At 45.9% G+C, this 24,161-nt stretch overlaps 1 protein-coding gene across 1 annotated transcript; it reads left to right on the top strand.

The window, feature by feature from the left end:
• The first annotated feature begins 462 nt into the window (after window positions 1-462).
• Window positions 463-20,747, top strand: LOC134990317 (polyunsaturated fatty acid lipoxygenase ALOX15B-like). The gene is made up of 15 exons (XM_063950677.1): window positions 463-642; window positions 1,995-2,135; window positions 4,918-5,113; window positions 5,447-5,528; window positions 6,059-6,181; window positions 6,763-6,863; window positions 7,100-7,272; window positions 7,396-7,542; window positions 10,184-10,387; window positions 10,936-11,022; window positions 11,190-11,359; window positions 11,598-11,719; window positions 11,915-12,008; window positions 20,060-20,237; window positions 20,412-20,747. The coding sequence occupies exons 1-15, from the start codon at window positions 496-498 to the stop codon at window positions 20,589-20,591; spliced, it is 2,145 nt and encodes a 714-aa protein (XP_063806747.1). The 5' UTR covers window positions 463-495; the 3' UTR covers window positions 20,592-20,747.
• The last annotated feature ends 3,414 nt before the right edge of the window (window positions 20,748-24,161 follow it).

Here is a 24,161-nt window from a genome sequence, read left to right as displayed (position 1 = left end):
GTGAGGTTAATCTTTACAGGTGGACTACAATCACCAGCAGGCCCTTAATGTCCTGGAATGCTGGCACTTGTGATTCTACAAGTGCTCAGAGCAGGCTTACTGGGAATTGTAGCATGACTCTGTAGCGTGGACCCCATTTGTTTGGAGGGTTCTGACTTTCTGAGGAATTCCAGCCCTGGGATGTCAGATTGGGCCTGGTTAATGTAATTTCATGGGGACTATGTATGTCTAGACACCTTGTCTGCACAGATCATACTGAGATGTCAGTGCTTCAGCCAAACATGCTGCCCACATGCAGATCTATTCTTATTATTCTATTTGGGTGGGGGTCTATTCTGATTAAATGTTTCCATCTGGTTTATAAATCTGTTGATTAGTAATTCTGTGGAGGGGGGAGGGGGGTTGCTGTCCACTTAAAAATTGAGAGGATCAAACAAAACCTGATTGGTCTAGTTCTTTACAGAGCTGCTCTGACAGGAGTCATAAGCGGAAGACATGGGGACCTACAAGCTAAAGATTGCAACAGGGACTGACCTAAGTGCTGGGACCTGTGATCAAGTCTCTATTGTTTTTGTGGGAGTCCTGGGAGAAAGTGCTAAACATCATCTGAATCATAAGTGGAGTAACTTCAGACCTGGAGCTGTAAGTATTAACCATTTCTTATGTAGCGTGGCAATTTCTGTTGCGCTTTACAACTGGAAACAGTGATAAAACAAAACTGGGTTATACCATAGTTGATCGTAGCAGGAAATTTTTTAGCAGTTGGGCAAAACCATGTGCACTGCAGGGGGGGCAGGTATAACATTTGCAGAGTTAGATTTGGGCGGGTTATATTATTTCTGTGCAGGGTAAATATTGGCTGATTTATTTTTACAATGCAAATTAGATTGCAGATTGAACACACCACACCCAAATCTAACTCTCTCTGCACATGTTATATCTGCCTCCCCTGCAGTGCACATGGTTTTGCCCAATTGCTAACAAAATTCCTGCTGCGATTAACTTGGAATTACCCCCCATAGTCATATAGGTAGGCCCTGCTTACAATCTATAAAGAAATAGGCCTTGATACACAAGGATGGGTATTATCTATTGTATAATGGTCAAGCCAGATTGCTAAGGTCCTCATGTGCTATATGATAAGGTCACACAGCAATGTTGGCCTGGGGCAGTGGTGCAAATAGAAAAAATGTCTAAAAATGGGCATGGCCAATGAAAATGGAGATGTGATACATATGGGGGGCAAGATACACATGCCCCCCAATAATGGCAGTGATAGATACACATGCCCCCACAGTACTTCTTGCTGCTGCTGTCAGGGGAGGAGAATGGAGTGTGCACATCTCCTTCCCCTCAGTCCAGTCTGTGGCAGCATATATCTTAAATCGGATGCCAGTTTATGAGCCAATCAAAGCTCACGGCCTGGCAAACAATCAGGAGCTGCTGCTGCAGGTCCCAGAGCTCTGATTGGCTCATGAACTAGTGCCTGATTTGAGATGCACGCCAGTGCTGCTGGACTAAGCACTGAGCATGCTGCACTCTCCTCCCCTCACACACAGCAGCGGCTGCAAGCAAGGCGGTCAGACTGGCGGTACTGCGTACCGGCTGTCAATTTCTTATGTTACTGCCATACTTGCAGCACTGGCCTGGGGTCAGGAGGATGGAAAAGTGAGTATGTGTGGCTGATCGCAGTGTCTCCCGGCCTCTCCCTCCACCTGACGTTAGTGTGGCCGGCCCATCACCTGCGGTCAGGGTTGTGTGTATGTGGTCCCTCACCTTCTCGGCTGCTGACAGCTGTGAAAAACCCTAATGGAGTTAAACAGTTTGGACATGCCATTGTAGCTTTTTGGCTGGAGGGCCCCTGGGCAAGAATGTCTGGGTGGAGTGCCGGAAGTGTGTGTCATGTCCACAGTGCAAACATTTTTGAGTACATGAAAAGACTTTTGCTAAAATTACCAAGAAAACAAAACTGTAAAAACTCTTTAATTATTCAGGTTACAGACTTTACCTTCAAGAGCAAAACAAAGACAAAAGTGGCCAGTAAAATATACACTACCGTCTGCTGTCAGTGGCGAATAGCTACTGACCAATATGCCCTGAGGGAATTTGTTCCAGAAATCGGTGCATTACTGATGGTGAGCAGCTCCTCGGTACTCTATGGAGCTGAGATCATGTCGCGGGATTAAGCGCTGCGTCAGACCCGTAAGACGAGGACAGCACTTTTTCATTAGTGCATTCCTGGACATGCCACTGCCGTGTCTAGAGGGGGTTTAATGGAGCGAACGATCCAATTGCATCCCTGCCCTGGGGATGTAATTGGATAGGAAAATTTGTGGGCTATTCTGGAATTTGCTAGCTTGCCTGAAGGAGAGTAGTCTTAGAGTGTGTGTGTGTGTGTGTGTGTGGACACTTACAGACCCGGTGCAGTATCTCATTGGTATAGTATGCTGATAATACCAGTAATAAAGGCTGGTCATTCTAGGAAGTAGCATATGTGTATCCTATGGATGAACAAATCAGAAAGAGGGCACACTTGTAATGAGAAATGCATTCTGTTTAGATCTACTTATGTAGAAAAACACCAGAAGAGGCCTTGAGATATCAATTGATGGAGAGAGGCTTCCTCCATGTAGCAGCTGTGATATTATTTTTCAGGTAGAGATCCTTGAAGCTCCCCCCTCTCTGCTGCTGTATAATTGTACAGATTAAGGAGCAGAGCCAGAGGATTCCTTGTGTTTACAAGCAGAGTTCTAACTGCATTTTTTTTTCTTCGTTCAAAAAGTACAAACACACGAGCATTCCATTGTTCTGTATGATCTAAAATAGTTTACATTTGCATATACTGTACATCCAAACTTTTCATATTCACTGTATTAAAATATATCATTTTCCACTTTCTTTGCCATCATTTTAACTGTATATACAGTAATCTGTATAGATGATTTGTATATCTCAAGATATGCTAAAAGTCAACAGAGAAGGACAAGCTTCCACATACTTTTCTATTAGTCATTCAGTGACGCTGCATCCTCCTGTAGGGCTAATTTTGTCTCAAACAACTTAAGTAGAAACACTTTTTTGAATTTGTACTGGGGGGGGGGGGGGGCAGCCAAAAGAGTGGGGAAACTTCAATCCGCATCTCCCTTATATTTTCTAGAATGTATTTCTTTCAAGGCTGATTGGTTCCTTCTCTACTGTACCTTTTCTCCATTCTTTTCACTGCTTCATGAATAGACCCCTTAATCTTTGAGTGTCACAAATTTACCAAGTCTCAAACAATCGTTTCACCTTTTCCTTCTGTAGTGTCGCTTCTATCATTCCATATGAAAATTGTAGCATTTTGTTAAATAGACTGTTGGAGGGGAATCGTTTATCCACATCTGTATCGCACTTTTCCGTACAGCAGATGATATGGCTAGCAATAGTTTTCAGGGGCCTTCTTGAATTTGAGATCCTTCAGGCAATATTCCAAATTTGGCCCATTCTGGAGTTGGTGAGTTGCTTTCCACTAAGTGGTAAATCCTAAATTGCCATACCTGTAAATCAAGTTTTTGGACATTGCCATAGGCAATGATATAAGTCTGCCATTAACCTCTTAAATTTGGAATGTCTATCCTCAGTCCTATTCTATTTCTTCTGTTTGGAGAGAAGTATGATCTCTTACACTGAAATGTTTTATAAATTGTGTATGTTGCTGGAATGGTTTGGACAGACTTATCCAAAGAGTTACATTTTTCAATTGGTAAATGTGGATAATTTTCTGACATCTCATTATTCCTCTTGGTGTGTTAGAATAATCTAAAGTGGAATGCAATAGGTTATAATGTATAGACTAAGCTCTTCTGGCTGTCTCTCGTTTTTTGGGTTGAGCAAATCTGCCTTTATTAATCGAGCTATTGTACAAACCTAATGTTGGTCCTGTAAAATTGCCATATTGTATGTTTTTGTGCACTCTATACATAGAACTAGCTTGTTCAAATGAGGTGGTTTACCCCTAGTTCTGTCCAATAAATGTCCTACATTCTAAATACGAAAGGGTGGATGGATAAGCTGTTATACCATTTTGAAACTCTGGGTTTTGCAATAATGGGAAGAACTGTGATACATGAATCCATACATAGCTTATTATCCTTTATTTATATGGCACCACAAGGGTTCCGCAGCACTCAATTACAGACAACATAAATAATCGAAACTGGCAACTTAAAAGGACTAGTACAAGCTAAGTAACAATAGCTACAGCAGCAGATGACGCTGGAATAAGTATCAGGTGGCAGAAGACTGCTGGATTTGGTGCAGTTGAAGATTATTGAAGTAAGAAAAGATAAGCACATGAGGGAAGAGGGCCCTAATCTAATGGGGAGAGGTAGACAGGCAGGGGCAGTGCCGCAACTAGACATTTTAGCGTTGTGTGCAAGACACCATCAGCCCCCACCTCTATACAAAATGGTGCCAGTGCGTGTGGTAGGCAGGCAGTCCCCATCTTCCCCGAACCTAGGGGATCTGGGGCCAGATGTCCCTGCCTGCCCCAGATCCCCGAACGAGGCAAAACCTCGGTGCTGATCTCCATAGCTACCTATGGAAGGCCACTAATTGGCTGAGAGCCGTGCCTATAACATCATGGTTGTATTCCACAGCTTTAAAATCTCCTCCATACATTATACTAGAAATTTGTGTAAAACTGCATAATTAAACAAGAAGAAAAAAATATATAGTATATTTCTTTTCTATTTTTTTTTATGGTACTTAGCTTTAATGCATAGGGATTATGATTTTCTTTAAAGGCTTTATTTTTCTGCAAAATGCTATTCACAAAGAATGGTCTGATCATTCCCTGATCTACCTTATGTCTGAGTGGCATTCTGTGGTTCCTTGGTGCATGTTACTTAGACACTGCTCTGCTTTCCCAGGTGACTGACTTTGAAGTCGACACTGAGAGATCTTGGAGAGCTCCTGCTGATCCGGCTATCAACAATGACTTACAAGGGTTTTAATGCAGTTGCTTGGTACTGCCAGTATGTCAATGTGACCTGCCCTAATGGTCGGTGCTACCAGTTCCCTTTTTATCAATGGTTACCTAGTGGAATGACCGTAGAGATACCAGAGGGAAAGGGTGAGTTTCTATCCAGACTTGTATTGCACTCCCTGGGGCTCTTGTAACTTGTCATGTATGGGTGGGCTTCATTGCTGGATAGGTAAATGCACTCATCCCTATGGATCACATTGTCCTAATTTCCAATATGAGCTGCTTATTCATGCTGATGTACAGTACCATCTATTATAAAGCTGGGATCTATGTAGAACTGGCATACATTACTCTGTAGGTGTGAAGGTTTCCATGTAAGGAAATTATGGCATCACATGGTTCATCTGTAGACAAGGTCAAGAACAATCCATAATAACCAGCATAAATATAACACTGTACTCCTGATCTCTTCTGTTTCAGGCATTATATTATCTGGGAATACGCACCCTATTCTTCAGCAACAACGGAGATCGGAACTGGAGAAGGAGAGAGAAACTCACAAGTGAGTGATCAATATACATGAAGTACAGGTTTATTTCTGTCATGTCTCTCTGGGTGTAATGTTCCTTCTAGGGGGTTAGAAGTATTGCCCTTTTTTGGTTGGTAATCACCTTGCTTTCTTCCTAGAGGCTGCTAGGATAGATTTACATTTTATTTTTTACCTAGGTATAAGTGCACTGGAAATTTTTATGACTAGCAAATTGCACCTTTCATAGTAAGTGGTTTAACGTACGTCACTCTTGTAGAATGTCCTTGGCTAATATTTCACCTGAAATTATATAAAACTACAGTCCTGAGGTATGTAAGCCTTGCTGAAATATGGCTAGTCCTTCCAATCGAAATGTGGTGTTCTTGAGTCACTCATTCTACATTAAGCCGCCTTGTGAATTTAACCATCCTTTTGCCTTTAAAATATTGTGGGGAAAATATTGCTTATAAAATCAATAGGTTTATGAACTGAGACAGGAATGGTCCATGTAGGAGTACCATAATTGACATTTTCTACAGCATTAACCCTTTTGTTTACTGCAGGTGGAAATGTTATGTGGAAGGTGTCCCACACTGCATTGATGTAGACAAGGTTGAGGATCTTCCTGGTGATGACCGGTACACCTTCTTAAAACTGAGCAGCTTAAACTACTCCAAGACGACCACGTATGTATTTACTCTGAATAGAATCTAAAACTTGAGGAAGCTATACTAGATCTCGTTTTGGTATATCCTAAATGTATGGTTCCTTGCATGCCTAGTCAAAGACTCTGGTCTATCTACTAAGCCTTTGAAGATAAAGTTGCTGGAGATGAAGTACCAGCCAATCGGCTCCTAACTGCCATGCTACATGCTGTTTTTGAAAAATGTCAGTTTGGAGCCAATTGGCTGGTACTGTATCTCCAGTGACTATCTCCATCTAAGTCTTCGTAAATAGACCCCTCAGTCTTTGTTTTGACAGGTTTCTATACTCCTGTAACTTGTCTGTTACTATTAACTGTATTGGCTTAGTGATAATGGCTTTGTAAAGTTAGCTATATATACTGGCATAAGTCCTAAGGACAACTCTTCATAGTAATATGTAAATCCCTCTTTGTAATCGGAAGGGAAAATTTAAATTGGTGTCCCAAATAATCAGGACATGGATTTTTTTTTTTTGTTTAGGGCTAAGGAATATTAACTTTCATGTACATGCCTGGTACATCTCTGTAGGTTATTTGACACCTTTATCCTGCTTGCTTTCTCAGGGGACTTGCAATGATGCAGGAAGGTTCCACAGGTGCAGAATCATGGACAGATCTAGATGATATCAAACTGGTCTTCTGCCTGAGAGGGTTTGATAACTCTGGTATGTCCATTCTTTGTCAATTTATTAATTTTTTATTTTATTTGTGAGGGGAACATCTCCAATGTGGGAGTAATAGAAGCTAGTTTTTCCTAGGTCGCCTCTTTATTAAGTAAGCTCAGTGTGTTTTTATATGGCTAAAGAGTGCTCTTGTGTATGGAGCAAGGATAGAGCTATCTCAGAAGTCCTTCGCTTGTGGTGAATGATTGTGTAAAATGTTCCTGATCTTTTATCCCCAGATGTGGTGGCTGAGATATGGAAGGAGGATTACTTCTTTGGTAGTCAATATCTAAATGGAATTAATCCTACCCAAATCAAGAAATGCTCCAAAATCCTGGAGAACTTTCCAGTTAGTGACAACATGGTGGCTGCATCTCTGGGGACCACCACCAGTCTTCAGCAAGAACTAAAGGTGTTTATCTCTAACTGGTGGTTAACGGACTTGCGGTCTACTATTTATTCCTATGAGGCAAAGAGCCCATAAACCTAGAATGGCCTAGATACTCTGCAATAAACTGGTGCTTGTGTCTTTCAGAAAGGCAACATCTTCCTGGCAGACTACAAGATTCTGCAGGGGATCCCAGCCAATAAATCCATAAATGGAAAGCAACAATACATTGCTGCCCCTATATGTCTATTGTGGAAAACGCATCAAGATCAACTTATCCCAATAGCCATCCAAGTAAGTCTGTCTACTTAAATACAGGACCTTTCTTTTGTGTTATCTTGGATGTAAGATTGTGGTTTAAAGACAGTGTACAATGACACCTTAAATACCGGTTTCTATAGAACATAAATTCTTGGCACCATTCCTGTCCATGTTAAGAGCAAGCTATGGCTGCAATTGATATTTGCCCCTGTGCGTATAAGACCTCGTAAACGACAATGTCAAGCTCCATGGTTCGACAACAGTGTTGGTGAGCTCAAGAAAAGGGGGCGTAGACTGGAAAGACGATGGAGGAAGACTAACCTAGTGGATGACAAAACTAATAAAGCATAATGAATATCAATCGACAATTACTCTTAAATCACAGTTCCTGTCAAATGAGATCACAGCAGCAAACAATAGGCCAGCTCAACTTATACGCACAGTGGAGATGCTTTGCAAGCCTGCAGATTGATGAAACCCTCTCCCAGTCAAGATGCAACAAGTTTGCAAACTTCTTTGCAGATAAAATATCCACCATCTAGGCTGGAATCTCTACAGTGCTATCAAAGGAGTGCTAAACTACAGAGCCTGCCAATATAAGCTACCTGCCTTCATGGACCAGCTTTGACCCGGTGGATGTAAAGGACACTGCTGAAATTGCTCGGATTTTGCGTCCCACCACCTGTGATCTGTACCCGACCTCAACCAGGCTTCTAATAGGTTGTATGGATATAATTGATCCTGTCTTTGAACAATTTTTGCAATGCTCTTTGCAGACAGGCATTTTTCCTGGACCCCTAAAGGAAGCAATTGTTAGACCGCTTCTTAAAAAAAACAAAAACCTAATTTAGATCCCAACTGCATGACCAACTACAGACTGGTATCAAACATTCCTTTCCTAGGAAGGGTTGAGAAAGTGGTTGCAAATCAACTGGAAACCCACCTGACCACCCATGATATTTATGATTATTCCCATCCAGATTCAGGAGAAGACATGGCACTGAAACAGCCCGTGTGTGTTAAATGATCTTCTGATGGCAAGAGACAGAGGTGACTGTTCAATATTAATCCTTCTGGATCTCTCGGCAGCATTTGATATTGTGGACCATGGGCTTCTGATTGAGTGACTGATATAGTTCTGTGGTCTGGATGGTACAGTCCTAAGCTGGTTCAAATCATTTCTCACAGGCAGGTCAGAGTATCGTCTGATTTATACTCATCACCACCATTGCCATGTGGTGTCCCACAAGGTTCTATACTATCACCCATGCTTTTTGCAGTATACATGCTCCCATTGGGCGAAATAATAATCAGGCGCCATGGCCTGGTCTACCACTGCTATGCAGATTCACAACTGTACTTGTCCATTGCTCCGGGCACTGATAACCCAATAGCAACCCTAAATGGCTGTCTAGCTGAGCTACAGGAGTGGATGAGTGCCAGTTGGCTGTGACTGAACCTGGATAAAACAGAGGTCCTTATGATACAACCACAACATCAAAGGACAAGACTGCAGCATAGCCAACCAACTGGACTTGCACTCGGGGATTCAGAATTATAGACCAGTGATTGTGTGCGGAATCTTGGCATTGTCCTGGATGGTGGCTTGACACTTAAACATCAGATATCAGCCACAATCAAATCCTCCATTTTCACCTGAGGAACATAGCCAGAATCAAGCGCTTAATTCCCTCAGATCTGCCAAGTCATACATGCATTTGTATTATCTCGATTAGGCTACTGTAATGCCCTCTACCTTGGTCTCCCAGCAAAAGAATTGCAACTCTTACAGCTGGTGCAAAACACAGCTGCCAGGCTGTTAACCAACCAGCCCCGTTCTAGCCACAACTCCCACATTTTACTCTCTTCACTGGCTGCCTGTAAGATGCCGAATCATCTTCAAGATTGGCTTACTGAGTTTCAAAGCATTACATGACCAGGGTCCAAGGTACCTGAAGCAGCTTCTGACCCCATACTGCCCCACTCGATCACTGCGATCTGTAGATGAGAGACTTTTTAGCAGTACCTAGAATCTCCCATAACTTATCTGGGGGTCGAGCTTTTAGTCATGCGGCTCTGACTCTATGGAACTCCCTTCCCTGCACAGTGCGAGAGGCCCCAACTATAGAATCCTTCAAAAGTAGACTCAAGACTTTCCTGTTTACTCAAGCATTTCCAGAATGTCCCTTTTTAGTATCTTCATGCTTCTGTATTATGAAAATGTACTTCATTATTTTCTGTACTATATTATGCTATGTACTGTATCTGTTAAGCGCCTTGAGTCCTATTGGAGAGAGCGCTATAAAAACATTATCATTATCTAGAATGACCATTAGAGATGTTTTTTTAAGCAATAATGTTCATATGTGAACGGTTTAAACATGAACTAATGCATTGTTCCTCATGGACCCAAAGGCAGTGAATTAACTTCAAAAAGTGATCTAAACGTTGTTTGAGAAAGGTGAAGCATTATTTGGTAAGACATATGCCATCTTCCAACAATCAAAGAAAAACCTGGTCTATGGCTATAGATATCCTATTATAATTTAAAGCTTAATTATGAAATGGGCTTATGTGAACATGCAATGGGGATCTACTGCCCACTTCTAAACAATAAGGAATAGGATAGTTATGTGGTTCTAGATGATGCTGTAGTGACAGATCTGTCTTATAGTTGGCTCAAACCCCAGGGGAGAGTACTCCAATCTTCCTGCCCAGTGACTCTGAATATGACTGGTTGCTGGCCAAGATATGGGTCCGCAATTCTGACTACCAGGTGCATCAAGTGGACATCCACTTTCTCCGCACTCATCTCTTTGCTGAGGTCTTCAACATTGCAACCACAAGACAACTTCCAATGAGCCACCCAGTGTACAAGGTAAGATCTGGTGATCAAATATTGTCATGGAGTGGCTCTTGCAGCATGGGTTGTATAGACAGGATAATGTCATTTTTAATAAGGTTTGAGGTGTCACCAGGGGTGTCCTAAGAAGATAAACCCTTTCTCTCTGACGGTACTGTAGATTCTAGCTTTGTGCCAAGGCACTCTAGGGGTTAAGTGTATCATTTTATGGGTGAAGTGTGTGGGGCTTGTGTGCACTGAACACCTTGCATCAGTTATAGATATGCCAGTGGGTGTCATCTGAAATAGTGGAACAAAGTTCACAGCCTACAGCAGAAGATGACTGATCAGCATTTAAATGTCAAACTGGGAACAACTGACTTGTACAAGTCAAAATTGTGACTTAAATTCATATTTTTATCTATTTCATTTTAGAGTGGCATAGTTGGGTATTATATAAGGGTGAAGTAGCTGCTAATGCTACAGCAAGAATTTAAGAATGTTATGGTTTTCATATTCCCTGTATTACTCATGAAGTACTAAATCAGATGGGATTCTAATATCAATATTTTTCTACTTTCCAGCTACTTATTCCACATCTTCGTTACACCCTTGAGATCAATGTCCGTGCCAGATCTCTTCTCATTGGTCCCAGGGGTCTCTTTGATCAGGTGAAGTCTTTCATTATACAATAAGTGACAGAGAACTGCCAGCTGACAGGGGTTTCAGTCTGTTTAGGTTTTGACTTGTATAGTGACTCTTGCAATCCCTTTATACCTGGCTAGAATATATAAGCTGCAGCACTGCACCAGAACACACTAATACCTTTGTATTCCAGGCTGCATCAACTGGAAATGGCGGGGTTCCGATACTGTTGAGAAAAGCGATGGATGAGGTCACTTACAGAAGCCTCTGTCTGCCTGATGACATCCAGGCAAGAGGAGTGGAGAGCATTCCCAATTACCTGTACAGGGACGATGGGATGGAGATCTGGTTGGCTGTGGAGAGGTATACAGTATAATAAACTGTCCTGTTCCAGCTTACCCCCTTAGAGGGAGAACCATATTTTCCAACTTGTATTAAAACTACCTCCCCACTGATCAGTGTGTGTATAGGATGTAGAAAACCTTAATGTTGCCAACACATCTGATCAGGGGAACTTTGGCCAGCTAGAATTACATACCCTATTAAATCTGTACCTCCAGATTTGATTTGCTTATTGTACCTCTTACTTTATCCACTTCAGCTTTGTATCCAACATTGTAAATTACTACTATGAGTGTGATGCAGTTGTTGGTACAGATCCAGAACTCCAGGCCTGGATGGCAGAGATTTCCAAAGAAGGTTTCTTGGAGTCTAATTCTACAGGTAAGTGACATCTTGTTCTGCGATGCCACATCACAATGGTGTCCACCATGAGCCAACCTGATCTTTGAAATGTTGGTAAACCTGGTATTAATAAAAGGTCATATACCACCAAATACGATGGTCCAGATCTTTCTTTTGATATTCAATCAGAGTAGGAGTGATCCACAGTAGATAACTAATTATTACATTTGATAGGAATGCCATCATCCTTGAAGACAAAGGCCTGTTTGATTAAATACCTGACCATGGTGATCTTTACTTGTTCTGCTCAGCATGCAGCTGTCAACAGGGCCGGATTAACAATGGGGCGGATGGAGCTGCAGCTCCAGGCCCCCCATTGAAAATAGGCCCACAGCCACAGTGAAGGGACTCATAGTTGCTGGCATTACAATGAGTCACACTGACTCATTGTATGCCGTCGCCAGCGCTGCACCCGCCGCACCGCCACCACCACTAATTACAGAATATCTATCAGTCACTCACTCAGTCACTGAATACGGAGACTCCAGGCCAGAGCGGGAGGAGGAGCCGATCGCGTCTCTTCTCCTGAGCGGCTCCGCCCCCAGCCTATTAGTTGTGCTGCTGTGCTGAGTGACGCGAGGGAAGGGGGAGGAGCAGCGCTCCCATCTACTTCGAGCTCCTCCCCCCAGTCAGTGCTGCTATGTGATGAGGATGGGCCGGCCGGAGGGGGAGGAGGAGGAGCCGCTCTCTCAGCTCCCCCCCTTTCCTGCTGTGACTCAAGCACCGCATGGGCAACCAGAATGGCTGTACAATGTAGCCCTGGGACTCGCAGGAGCTATTCTTGGCTGCATGGAGAGTGAGAGTGGATGCCAAAGGGTGAGACCGGAGGTGCCTGTTTCAGTAAGTTTATTGATTTATATGTGTTGTATGTACAGTATTTGTGAGTCAGTAATTGGTTTATGAAAGTTAGTGGTGTCTGTGCCAGTAAGTGTGTGTGTGTGTGTGTCAGTAATGGGTGTCTGTCAGTAAGCATGTATGTGCTAATAAATCGTGTGCGTGTCAGTAAGTGTAATCTAGGTCAGTAAGTTAGTAGGTCTGTGATATTAACTGGTATCTGACAGTAATGGGTATCCACAGAGCCGTTTATTGCGGCCGGCGAGGCGGGCGTTCGCACAGGATGCCCACCGCGGCTCTAAGTCGCACTTTTTGGCTCCCCCTCCTCCTCATCATTACTATTCCGCTTAGGGGGCAGGGTTTCGTGCAATGATGCTTTTGCATCATGACATCACAACGCAAAAGTATCATTGCACGAAACTCCGCCCTCGAGCGCAGTACTGATGTTGGGGAGGATGGGGAGCCGGGACATGACGGGAGATTGGAGACTGGAGAGGCGGGCTGGCGCTGGACAAACAGAGTATAGAGGCATTTTTTTCTTTTTTCTTTGTCTCTCTCTCTTTTTTCGAAGGGGTCTCTGCCTGCCGTAATGTGTAAAATGGGGACACCTGCCTGCCGTAATGTGTAAAATGGGGACACCTGCCTGCCGTAATGTGTAAAATGGGGACTCTTGCCTGCCGTAATGTGTAAAATGGGGACACCTGCCTGCCGTAATGTGTAAAATGGGGACACGTGCCTGCCGTACTGTGTAAAATGGGGACACGTGCCTGCCGTACTGTGTAAAATGGGGACACCTGCCTGCCGTAATGTGTAAAATGGGGACACCTGCCTGCCGTAATGTGTAAAATGGGGACTCTTGCCTGCCGTAATGTGTAAAATGGGGACACCTGCCTGCCGTAATGTGTAAAATGGGGACACGTGCCTGCCGTACTGTGTAAAATGGGGACACGTGCCTGCCGTACTGTGTAAAATGGGGACACCTGCCTGCCGTAATGTGTAAAATGGGGACACCTGCCTGCCGTAATGTGTAAAATTGGGTCACGTGCCTGCCGTACTGTGTAAAATGGGGACTCTTGCTTGCCGTAATGTGTAAAATGGGGACACCTGCCTGCCGTAATGTGTAAAATGGGGACACCTGCCTGCCGTAATGTGTAAAATGGGGACGCCTGCCGTAATGTGTAAAATGGGGGCACGTGCCTGTCGTACTGTGTAAAATGGGGACTCTTGCCTGCCGTAATGTGTAAAATGGGGACACCTGCCTGCTGTAATGTATAAAATGGAGACACCTGCCTGCCGTAATGTGTAAAATGGGGACACCTGCTGCCGTAATGTGTAAAATGGGTACACCTGTAAAAAGGGGGACGCTGTCTGCCGTAATGTGTAAAAAGGGGGGCGCTGTCTGCCGTAATGTGTAAAAAGGGGACGCTGTCTACCGTAATGTGTAACAAGGGGACGCTGTCCGCTGTAATGTGTAAAAAGGGGACGCTGTCCGCTGTAATGTGTAAAAAGGGGACGCTGTCCGCTGTAATGTGTAAAAAGGGGACGCTGTCCGTCGTAATGTGTAAAAAGGGGACGCTGTCTGCCATAATGTGTAAAAGGTGGACGCTGTCTGCCGTAATGTGTAAAAAGGGGAATCTGTCCGCCGTAAGGTGTAAAAGGGGCTCTACCTGGTGTAGTGGTGTTACCGTGCGGCGTAATTTGAATAATGGAGACTACTGTGCACCATTATATGAATTGGTATAATTTTGTGGCCACACCCCTTCCCCACGAAGCCATGCCCCTATTTTTTTTGCGCGCGCCTACTGCGCGCACTGCCCCTGTTTTGCATAGAGGGGTGGGGCTCCGATGCGGTTTCTTGCACACAGCACTAAAATGACTAATTACGGCACTGTTGCTAGGTATCCATTTCCCTGGCCCTGAGCAGGTCCCCCTCACCAGATCCTCTCCAGGGGTGAGGGGGTGGTCTTGGATGGGGGGGCCCAAAGCATTTTGCCGCACATGGGCACACCACTCACTAGTTCCGCCACTGTAGCCACACCCATGGTACAGACTACACTCCCTATTTAGGCCACCCCCACTGCAGCGCTTGTCACGCCTCCTACCGAGGCACACAATAGGCCCTTCATGAATTTCAGCTCCAGGCCCATGTGGACCTTAATCTGGCACTGGCTGTCAACAATGGTCAGGTGAGTGACTGATCATCACAGCTCTTACATTATGCTGTTCTTGTCCTGTGTGGTTTCTTTCATGATCTGTCCTTGAGTTGGAGACCATATGGACAAATCTGAATGGTATCCACCATGGGATGCACTGACCTACAGGATTGTTAACCCTCAAAAACGAGTTTTATGGTAAGAACTTGCCTTTGTTAAAACTTTATGCGAGGTACACTGGGCTCCACAATGAATGGGCAATGTGGATGTCCTAAAGCCGTTCCTTATGGGAGGGGACGCACTGTAGCGGGCACAAGAACCCGGCATCCAAAGGAGGCACCCTGGGAAGCGGCAGTATCAAAGGCATAGAACCTTATGAACGTGTTCAGAGGACCACGTTGGGGCGCCCAAGAAGGTCCAACAGACAGAGTAGAATGGGCCTTAATGTGATCAGGAGCAGAGACCAGCCTTCACAGAAGCATGTGCAATCACCACTCTAATCTATCTGGCCAGAGTTTGCTTGTGAGTAGGCCAGCCCCGTTTGTGAAACCCAAACACAACAAAAAGAGAATCCGATTTTCCTAATAGGAGCAGTTCTCTTCACATAGATACGGAGAGCGCGTACCACTTCCAAAGACCGCTCTTTGGGAGACAGATCAGGAGAAACAAGTGCCGGAACTACAATCTCCTGATTAAGGTGGAACGAAGAAACCACCTTAGGTAGATAGCCGGGACGAGTCCTAAGAACTGCCCGGTCACTGTGAAATATCCGATATGGGGAACTACAGGACAAGGCACCCAAATCCGACACTCTTCTAGCTGAAGCAATAGCCAGCAAAAACACCACCTTAAGGGAAAGCCACTTAAGGTCAGCTGAACCAAGAGGTTAAAACGGAGACTCTTGTAACGCCTCCAAAACCACCGACAAGTCCAAAGGAGCCACAGGTGGGACATAGGGAGGTTGGATACGCAACACTCCCTGAGTAAAGGTATGCACATCAGGTAAGGTCGCAATTTTTCTCTGAAACCACACCGACAAGGCAGATATTTGAACCTTGAGGAAGACCAGATGCAGGCCTAAGTCCAGGCCCTGCTGAAGAAAAGCCAACAACTTGGCTATACTAAACTTGGAAGCATCATAATCGTTAGATGCGCACCAAACAAAGTAAGAATGCCAGACCCTATAGTAAATCCGAGCCAAAACGGGTTTCTGGGCCCGCCACACCGTTTGAATGACCGCCTCAGAAAACCTTTAGCACTTAAGACTGAGGCTTCAACAGCCACGCCGTCAAAGACAGCCGGGCTAGGTCCTGGTAGACACAGGGGCCCTGAATGAGGAGGTCTGGGCGATGTGGAAGTAGAATCGGACGCTCTGACGATAGGCCTTGCAGGTCTGAGAACCAGTACCGTCTGGGCCACGCTGGAGCTATGAGAAGCAGAATTCCTTTTACTTGAACTTCCGAATTACCCTGGGTAGAAGTGACACCGGAGGGAACACTTACAGCAGCCGAAACCTCCATGGTACCACCAGCGCATCCACGAATGCTGCTTGAGGAGCCCTTGTCCTTGCTCCGAAGAACGGAACCTTGTGATTGTGTCTAGACGCCATCAGATCTACGTTGAAACACTTCTGGATGGAGGCCCCACTCACTGGCATGCACGTCCTGACGACAGAGTCCGCTTCCCAATTCAGGACTCCTGGAATGAATATTGCCGGTAGATGGCGTTCTGCCCACTGTAGAATCCGTGAGACTTCCTTTATTGCTGGGCGGTTTTGAGTGCAGCCTTCATTTATGTAAGCCACTGTGGTGGCGTTGTCAGACTGTACTTGAACAGAATGGTTCTGAATTAAATGCTGGGCTAGGTTCAAGGCATTGAAAACCACCCACAACTCCAGAATATTGATCGAGAGGAGGGATGACTCCTTGGTCCACCGCCCCTGAAGGGAATGTTGCTCCAGCACTGCGCACCAACCTCTTAGAATGGGCCGGTGCAAGAGGCACCTGTACTACGACTCCTGTATCCAGGAGGGTCTGTACCACCGAATGTAGAGTGTTTGCCTTTGTTTTGTGAAATGGGACATCTGTCTGGCAAAATAGATGAGGGGGTCAGATTTTTGAAGGCTATGGCATAACATCGAGGGACAACTTCCCGTACCCAGGCATCTGAAGTTGTGTTCAACCATTCCTGGGTATACCCTGAAGCCAGCCCCCCCCCCCCCCCCCCCCCTGGGATCCCCCAGAGGGAGGCCCGCCCCGTCATGCGGCAGGCTCATCTGTCTTGGAAGCTGGCTGTCCGGCCGCCCAGGCTCTTTTGGGCTTAGGCTTACCAGGTTTGGAAGTGCGGGGCTGCTTTTTGTATGCCTGACCTTTTTTGCTTTACCTGAAGGGCGTAAGGAAGTACCTTTTTAGCCTTCGACACAGAAGGAGCAGTACTTGGCAGACAGGCAGTTTTGGCAGTAGCCAAGTCAGCCGCAATCTTATTTAAAGCCTCCTCAAACAGAATATCTCCCCCTTTTTTTTTTTTTTTTTTTTTTTTTAAAGGGAGTACCTCCCCAGGGTTTTTCTAGAGTCCAGATCCACAGACCAGGATCTCAGCCACCATATCCAGCGAGCCAGGACTGACGTAGTAGAGGCCTTGGCTGCCAGGATAACAGCATCAGAAGCCGCCTCTTTAATATAACGAGAAGCTGTGACAATAGAAGACAAGCATTGTCTAGCACGGTCAGAAGAGATTTCAGCATCTAAATCCAAGGCCCATGCTTTAGTGGCCTCTGCAGCCCAAGTAGCTGCAATAGTGGGCCTTTGTGCAGCACCCATGAGGGTGTAAATCTTTCAGACAACCCTCCCCAAGTTTATCCGTAGGGTCTTTTAGAGACGTGACGGTGTTGACCGGTAGAGTTGAGGAAACCACCATCCTAGCCACATGTGAGTCCACTGGAGGAGGCGTTTCCCAATTCTTGGACCGCTTCGGCGCGAGGGGATAGCGAGCCAGCATCTTTTTGAGGCACAAACTTCGTACCCGGGTTTTCCCAGGGTTCCTGACGTACATCAATTAGGTGTTCAGAGTGAGGTCAAACTTGTTTAATCACCTTCTGACGCTTGAACCTATCTGGTTTCTTAGCAGGAACGGATGGCTCTGGATCATCCGTAATCTGTAAAATTAACTTAATAGCCTCCAAAAGATCAGGAACATCCACATGGGAACCACCCTCCCCATCAGCTGTATCTGAGTCGGAACCTGTGGGGTCGGTGTAAGTGCCGTCTTCATCCGACGAGGTGTCAGTGACAGCAGTGGATTGTGAGGAGACAAGAGCTCGCTTAGAGGACCCCTTGGACGTAGGCGAGCGACTGTTCGACTTTTTAGTAGTCGGACTGGTTCAACTTCTTTATTTGAGCATATAAATCGTCCGCCAACGGCAGGTTAGCTGCAGGGACCGCAAATGGGTGCACTGGCATTGGGGTTCCCATAGGGGGTGTTAGTTTATGAACTAGCGAAAGCAGAAGCATGGAAAAAGCAGGTCATTATTTGCCACCGTCCCACTGGGGGGCAAGGAGTCTCCAGAGCCCAAAGCTGCTATTTTCCTCATAGGTATCTGTGGCTTCAGCAACACCGGCAGTGTGTTCAGCCCCAGAACTGTTACCCTCAGAAGCAGGCATGATATAACTTGCAGTATCTGGTAACACAGTACAATTTGACAGCAGCACAATACCTCTAGCCCAAACCCCTGCGCAGTGTAGTTGGCACCAGGAGAGAGATGGTGACTAAATCAGAGAAAAATATGTAAATACAGTATATCTTTGTAAAAATCCTGATGCACCAAGCCCCCTCAGGTTATAGAATATAGGGATAGCAGGTTGAGTGAAAGACACGAAATGGACACCACTCAGCTATCAAATGCACACACAAATAGTCACAGTCTGTATAATGCAGAGGTTAATACGTACTGCACTGGACTAGCTTACACAGCTATATAACAATAGATATAACAGTACACAGTAAGAACTGGATGTATATCACAGGGTAATTGTACTAGGAAACCCTGACTAAAGGCAGGTAGAATACTTAAGTGTCTTGTAAAGTCACAGCGCTGACAACCAGTCTGCTTTACATAGGAGGATTTGCCCAAGCAGTCCCAGGAACAGTGAGCTGAGGGATAATGGCGCCGCAGACACTGACAGGGAGTGAGGGAGAGATGGATATGCAGCTCCAGGGCGGGAACATTTGCAGAAAATGGTGCCCTGGGGGAGGGGCTTCAGGTCCAAGCTCTATACCCCTGCTGGCAAAACAATCGGGTAATGCGGGTTCTAATAAAACAGTTTATAGAGAACCTGATCTGTCCCATGCCCTGGTGATCTAGTGGGATCGCCTGTACTGCCAGTGTCCAGCGCGCGCAGCCTGCCTCCCACTGACCGCGCCGGATCGCGATAAAGACCAGGTCCTGCAAGTGGGACCCACTTACCACCTCCTGAAGCACGACCACTCGATCCTGGAGAGTCCCCGTCGTGTGTGCCTGACAAGAAGAAAACTAGAGCCTCCTGCTGTAGTTACCCAGCAACCAGGGCTCGAGTGTACAGAGCCGCTGGGGAGAGCCGGAGCTGCAGCAGTGAATGTCCACTGCTGCTGCCCTTGAAGTCTTCACTTTTTTTTTTTCCCTCCAAAAGAAGCTCTTCTTAAGGCTGCCTGGAGCAGCCCCTCTGTTAAGTGCCTGCTACTGCAGCACCAACTACAAAAACTGAGATCCTGTGCAGGGAGGTGGGGTGATATAGGAGGCAGCGCTATGCATTCTGGGAACAGTCAAAGCTTTGAGCCTGTTGGTTCCTTGGATCAAGATCCTACTCTATATATACCTCATTGTCCACTTCTTGTGGAGCCCAGTGTACCCCGCAGCAGAAACTGCTGCTCAACTTCATGTCTAACATTCTACCTTTTTTGCATACATTTTATATTATGGATGCCATTCACAACTTTAAACAGACAACTATAACATGCATGTTAGTTATTTTATTTGGTTTGTGGCAAGCCTATATAGGTCTTGAAACAGAATACACTACATCAGACTCAAACTTTGCTATTACAGTACAGGTTTTCAGGATATCCATGTTTTGAGTCCAGATGGCTAAATAAACTTGACTGAGGTACTAATTAAATCACCCGAGCTTAAGCATTGATATCCTTAAAACCAGGACTGTAATTGCAGAATTTGGGGAAACTCTGCACTACACCATAGTTTATACTGTAATATATAATGAGAATGTTTTCTATATCCTTCTCTGATGTAAAGCATCATGTCTGTTTCAGATATAGTGAGTGGGTATTTTTTGTTTTGTGTTTTTCAGTCTGATTTCTATACCTGGATGCCTAATGGTCCCCCATCAATGAGAAGTCCCCCTGCCACAGTAAAAGGGGTCAGCACAATCCAGAGTATCCTGGCTGCACTGCCTGAAGTAAACACTACCAGTTTGGGCATATCCACTGTGTGGCTGCTCAGTAAAGAGCCATTGGACCGGGTGAGTACTGGAGGCCAATATAAATACTGCAATAGCTGATTTAATACTTTTCATATTTATCCGGAAGTGTTTGTGTGCATATAACTTTGTAATTTGGTAAATCAACCTAGTTATTGAAACTATTTTGTCTTTTTTAGGGCTTCCATTTAACAAGATTTCCTATTTTCCCTGTAGAGATGTCTGGGAGATTACCCCAATGTGCGTTTTACAGAGGAGGTTCCTCAGACATTCATAAAGAATTTCCAGGAGAAGCTGGCTAAGATCTCTCATTCCATTAAAGGGCGGAACAAGAGCATGAATTTGCCATATCCCTACTTGGACCCGAGTGTGATTGAGAACAGTGTCTCGGTATAACATGACTAGTGGCATTGGATCTACTGACTGCCTGAATTTGCTACTAGTTTATCATGTCCTCATTTGCCCTCTCAGTCTGTTTTGGGCTGGGACTAGACTATGTAAATACTAAATATAGTGGTTTCAAGCTCATTGTCAAATATTTGTAATTAAACATTTCAGTACAAGCTGTGCATTGAAGTTCTTATTTACTAGGTTACTATGATGGGGAAAGTGTCTGCTCTTATACTGAACACCAGTGGTCCAGGAGAGGTTGTGGAAATCATTTCCTGTGTAACTCACACTCTCAATTAGACAGAGCCAGTGCTATGGTGTTTGGCATCCCCCTGCAAATTATAAATTGGTGCATTACCTCCCATATTTTATAAAGAGACAATGGTCTCAAAGGGAAGGGGTGTGGTCACACAATGGTACCCAATTCAAATTACGCCACACAGTAGAACAATCCTTTTTTTTTCCATTACGCCACATGTAATGCCCCTTATTCGTATTACACCATAATAGTGTCCCTTATTCACATTATGACACACAGCAGTGCCTGTTATTTGCATTAAATTACTCAGTAGTGCCCTGTATTCACATTATGCCACACAGTGGTACCGCTTAGACACGTTATGGAATAACTGTGTTAGGCCGTGGAGGAGGTGGCACTAGATCCACCAAAAATTACAGGTGGTGGAACGGATGTATATTTAGCCCTGTGATTCTGTGCCTGGGTTTCTAACGCTGGGCGTGGCTAGAAGCTCTCATTGGGTTAGTGGCAGGTCTATCACACCCAGTCAACAGCAGATTGGGTGAGAAACGCCCTCCCACACAGGTTACATCCAATGGGAGGCTCTGCCCTTTGCCTGCTGTGTTTTCACAGAGCAGGATTAGCAATGGGACTGATGGAGCTGCAGCTCCAGCCCAACACCCCAAAATAGGCCCCCTGCTCTGCAGCATCATACCCTCCAACAATTTACACATAAACACTGATACACATTCGAAAAGGGATGTGGCCACGGGTACAGTGGCGTGGCCACGCCCCTTTTCCTATACTTTCAATGGAAGCTTGGAGAGTCAAAAAATGGTACAGACCATAAAAAAAAGGGACTGTACCTGCCAAAAAGGTGCAGCTGGAGGGTATGCCACTGCATCTGCAGCAAGTCTCTGCGCTGTAGATAGGGGGAAAAACGTCTTTACTACAGCGTCCTATGGGGGTCATTCCGAGTTGATCGCTAGCTGCATTCACTCGCTGTGCAGCGATCAGGCAAAAAATCGGCACTTCTGCACATGCGTATGCAGCGCAATGCACACGTGCGGCGTGCTATTACAACAAACTATGTTTTACACATGGTCTAGCGATGCTTTTCAGTCGCACAGGCAGCCGCAGAGTGATTGACGGGAAGAGGGCGTTTCTGGGTGTCAAATGACCATTTTCAGGGAGTGTTCGGAAAAACTCAGGCGTGGTTGACCGAACGCAGGGCGTGTTCATGACGTCAAATCAGGAACTGAATGATCTGAAGTGATCGGAAGTGCTGAGTAGGTCTGAAGCTACTTTGAAACTGCACAAAATTGTTTTGTACCCGCCCTCTGCTCCTTTTGTTTGCAATTCTACTAAGCCAAAATACACTCCCAGTGGTTGGCGGCATAGCGTCTGCACAGCTGCTACAAACTGCTAGCAAGCAATCGACTCGGAATGACCACCAATGTCTTGTTGCCAGTCCACCTGCCCCCTCCGGCATCGACAATCCCCACTCCCTAGCCATGCCGCAGGTAGAACAAAAGCTGCTGTGGCCACCGACATAGATGTGTATGAAAGTGGCGCAGCGGAAGACTTTCATAGGCATTCCTGCGCCGCATACTCCCGGAGTCTGCTCTGCGTGTGATGTCACAGAAGTGCCTCCCCGCCACAGCCGCACCCAGATCCCCAGAGGCCCTGACTCCCAACACAGCACCTGGGCTGCCGGCCTGGAAGCCCCAACATGGCTAATGTAATGGATAGAGAGGGTGATATCGCAGAGGGTAATGTATGGACGCTGAAACAATGTAAAAGGTGGCAGTGGGTGTGCTGTCAGGGCCGTTGCTAGAGTGTTCGGCGCCCCCCTGCAAACTATAAATTTGCACCCTCACATACTTTACAAACGCACAGCGCACATAATGACCCCTGTAGTACTTACACATGTAATGCCCCTAAACCAGTGACGCTTACACATGTCACGCCCCCCCCTGTACCAGTGATGCTTACACAAATAACACTCCCTGTAGCAGTGACCCTTACACACGTAACACCATCTCTACCAGTGCTGCTTAGACACGTAACGCCCCCTGTACCAGTGACTCTTACACACATTATGCAGCAGACACACATACACAACAGACACATATATACAAACACACATACATACTGTACATACACTACACGCATACAGTCACACATATATACAGTATACACAGACACTGTGTGTATGTGTGTATATATGTATATTCTCTCTCTCTCTCTCTCTCTCTCTCTCTCTCTCTCTCTCTCTCTCTCTCTCTCTCTCTACACTTATCTAATGAAGTTTGGCTGGCTGTAGCAGCTCATCCTCCTGCTGCAGCATGGTCCCATGTAGCTCTGCCCCTTACTCCCATCTAGCTCCGCCCACTTTGGTTCCCTCCCGGCCACTGAATGTCACACAGGGGAGGGGGAGAGGAGGTTTTGTGCTTCCAGCGCCGCTGCATGTGTGACGGCAGCCGCCAGCAGCAGAAGCTCAGTACAGGGATGCAGAGCAGGGAGAACTTCTCTCCTTCCTGGTGTTTCCCTGCACTGCATCCCTTTGCTGAGCGGCTAGCACTGGCCCTGTGTGCAGTGTTAACTGACACTGCACAGCACTCTCACCTTTTACATTGTCCCAACGCACCGCATTACAGGGAAGTAGACGCACTACATAAACTACAGCTCCCAGCAGCCCTTAGCACCAAAGCATTCTGCCCCTTAGGGCTGCTGGGAGCTGTAGTTTATTGCGTACATCTTCTTCCCTGTAATGTGGCGTGTTGGGACACTGGAGCGAACAACAGGACTGCCTGCTGTGCGTCTCCGGGAGAGCCACTGCCAAAGGGAGGACAGCAGCTTAGCTGCTGACAGGAGGAGAAGCAGCAGAAGCATTACCTGCCCCTCCCCCACTCACCATACCTCCGGGCCCCATCCGTGGCACCCCCACACATCCCCTCCAGCAACCGCGATAACTCCGGACCCCCACCTGCAGCAACCCCGCACCAGTACCTCCCGCCGCACCACTGCATCCGCCCCTCCCTCACCCGGGGCAACCCCTGCAACTGCTTTTCCCCCACCCGCAGCACCCATGCACCCTCCACCACCTGCGGAACCACTCCCGTGGCACCCCAGGATCCCATCCGCCTTTTCCTCGCCCCCTATTCCCACAACCAAAGCACCTACTAGGTGATTCACCAGGCCCTGCATGGGCTGTTCATGCTGTTGCAAGGGGCTTCCACCCCTTAACCATTGCACGCCCTTTGTCCGTGCAATATTTAACCACAATTATGACTGGATGTAATACTCCATATAATAAAAATATTGCACGCCACAAG

This window comes from Pseudophryne corroboree, chromosome 2 (genome assembly GCF_028390025.1).
Source record: "Pseudophryne corroboree isolate aPseCor3 chromosome 2, aPseCor3.hap2, whole genome shotgun sequence".
Lineage (NCBI taxonomy): Eukaryota > Metazoa > Chordata > Amphibia > Anura > Myobatrachidae > Pseudophryne > Pseudophryne corroboree.
Note: the sequence above shows the minus strand (reverse complement) of the source record. Positions and strands in the feature narration are given on the sequence as shown.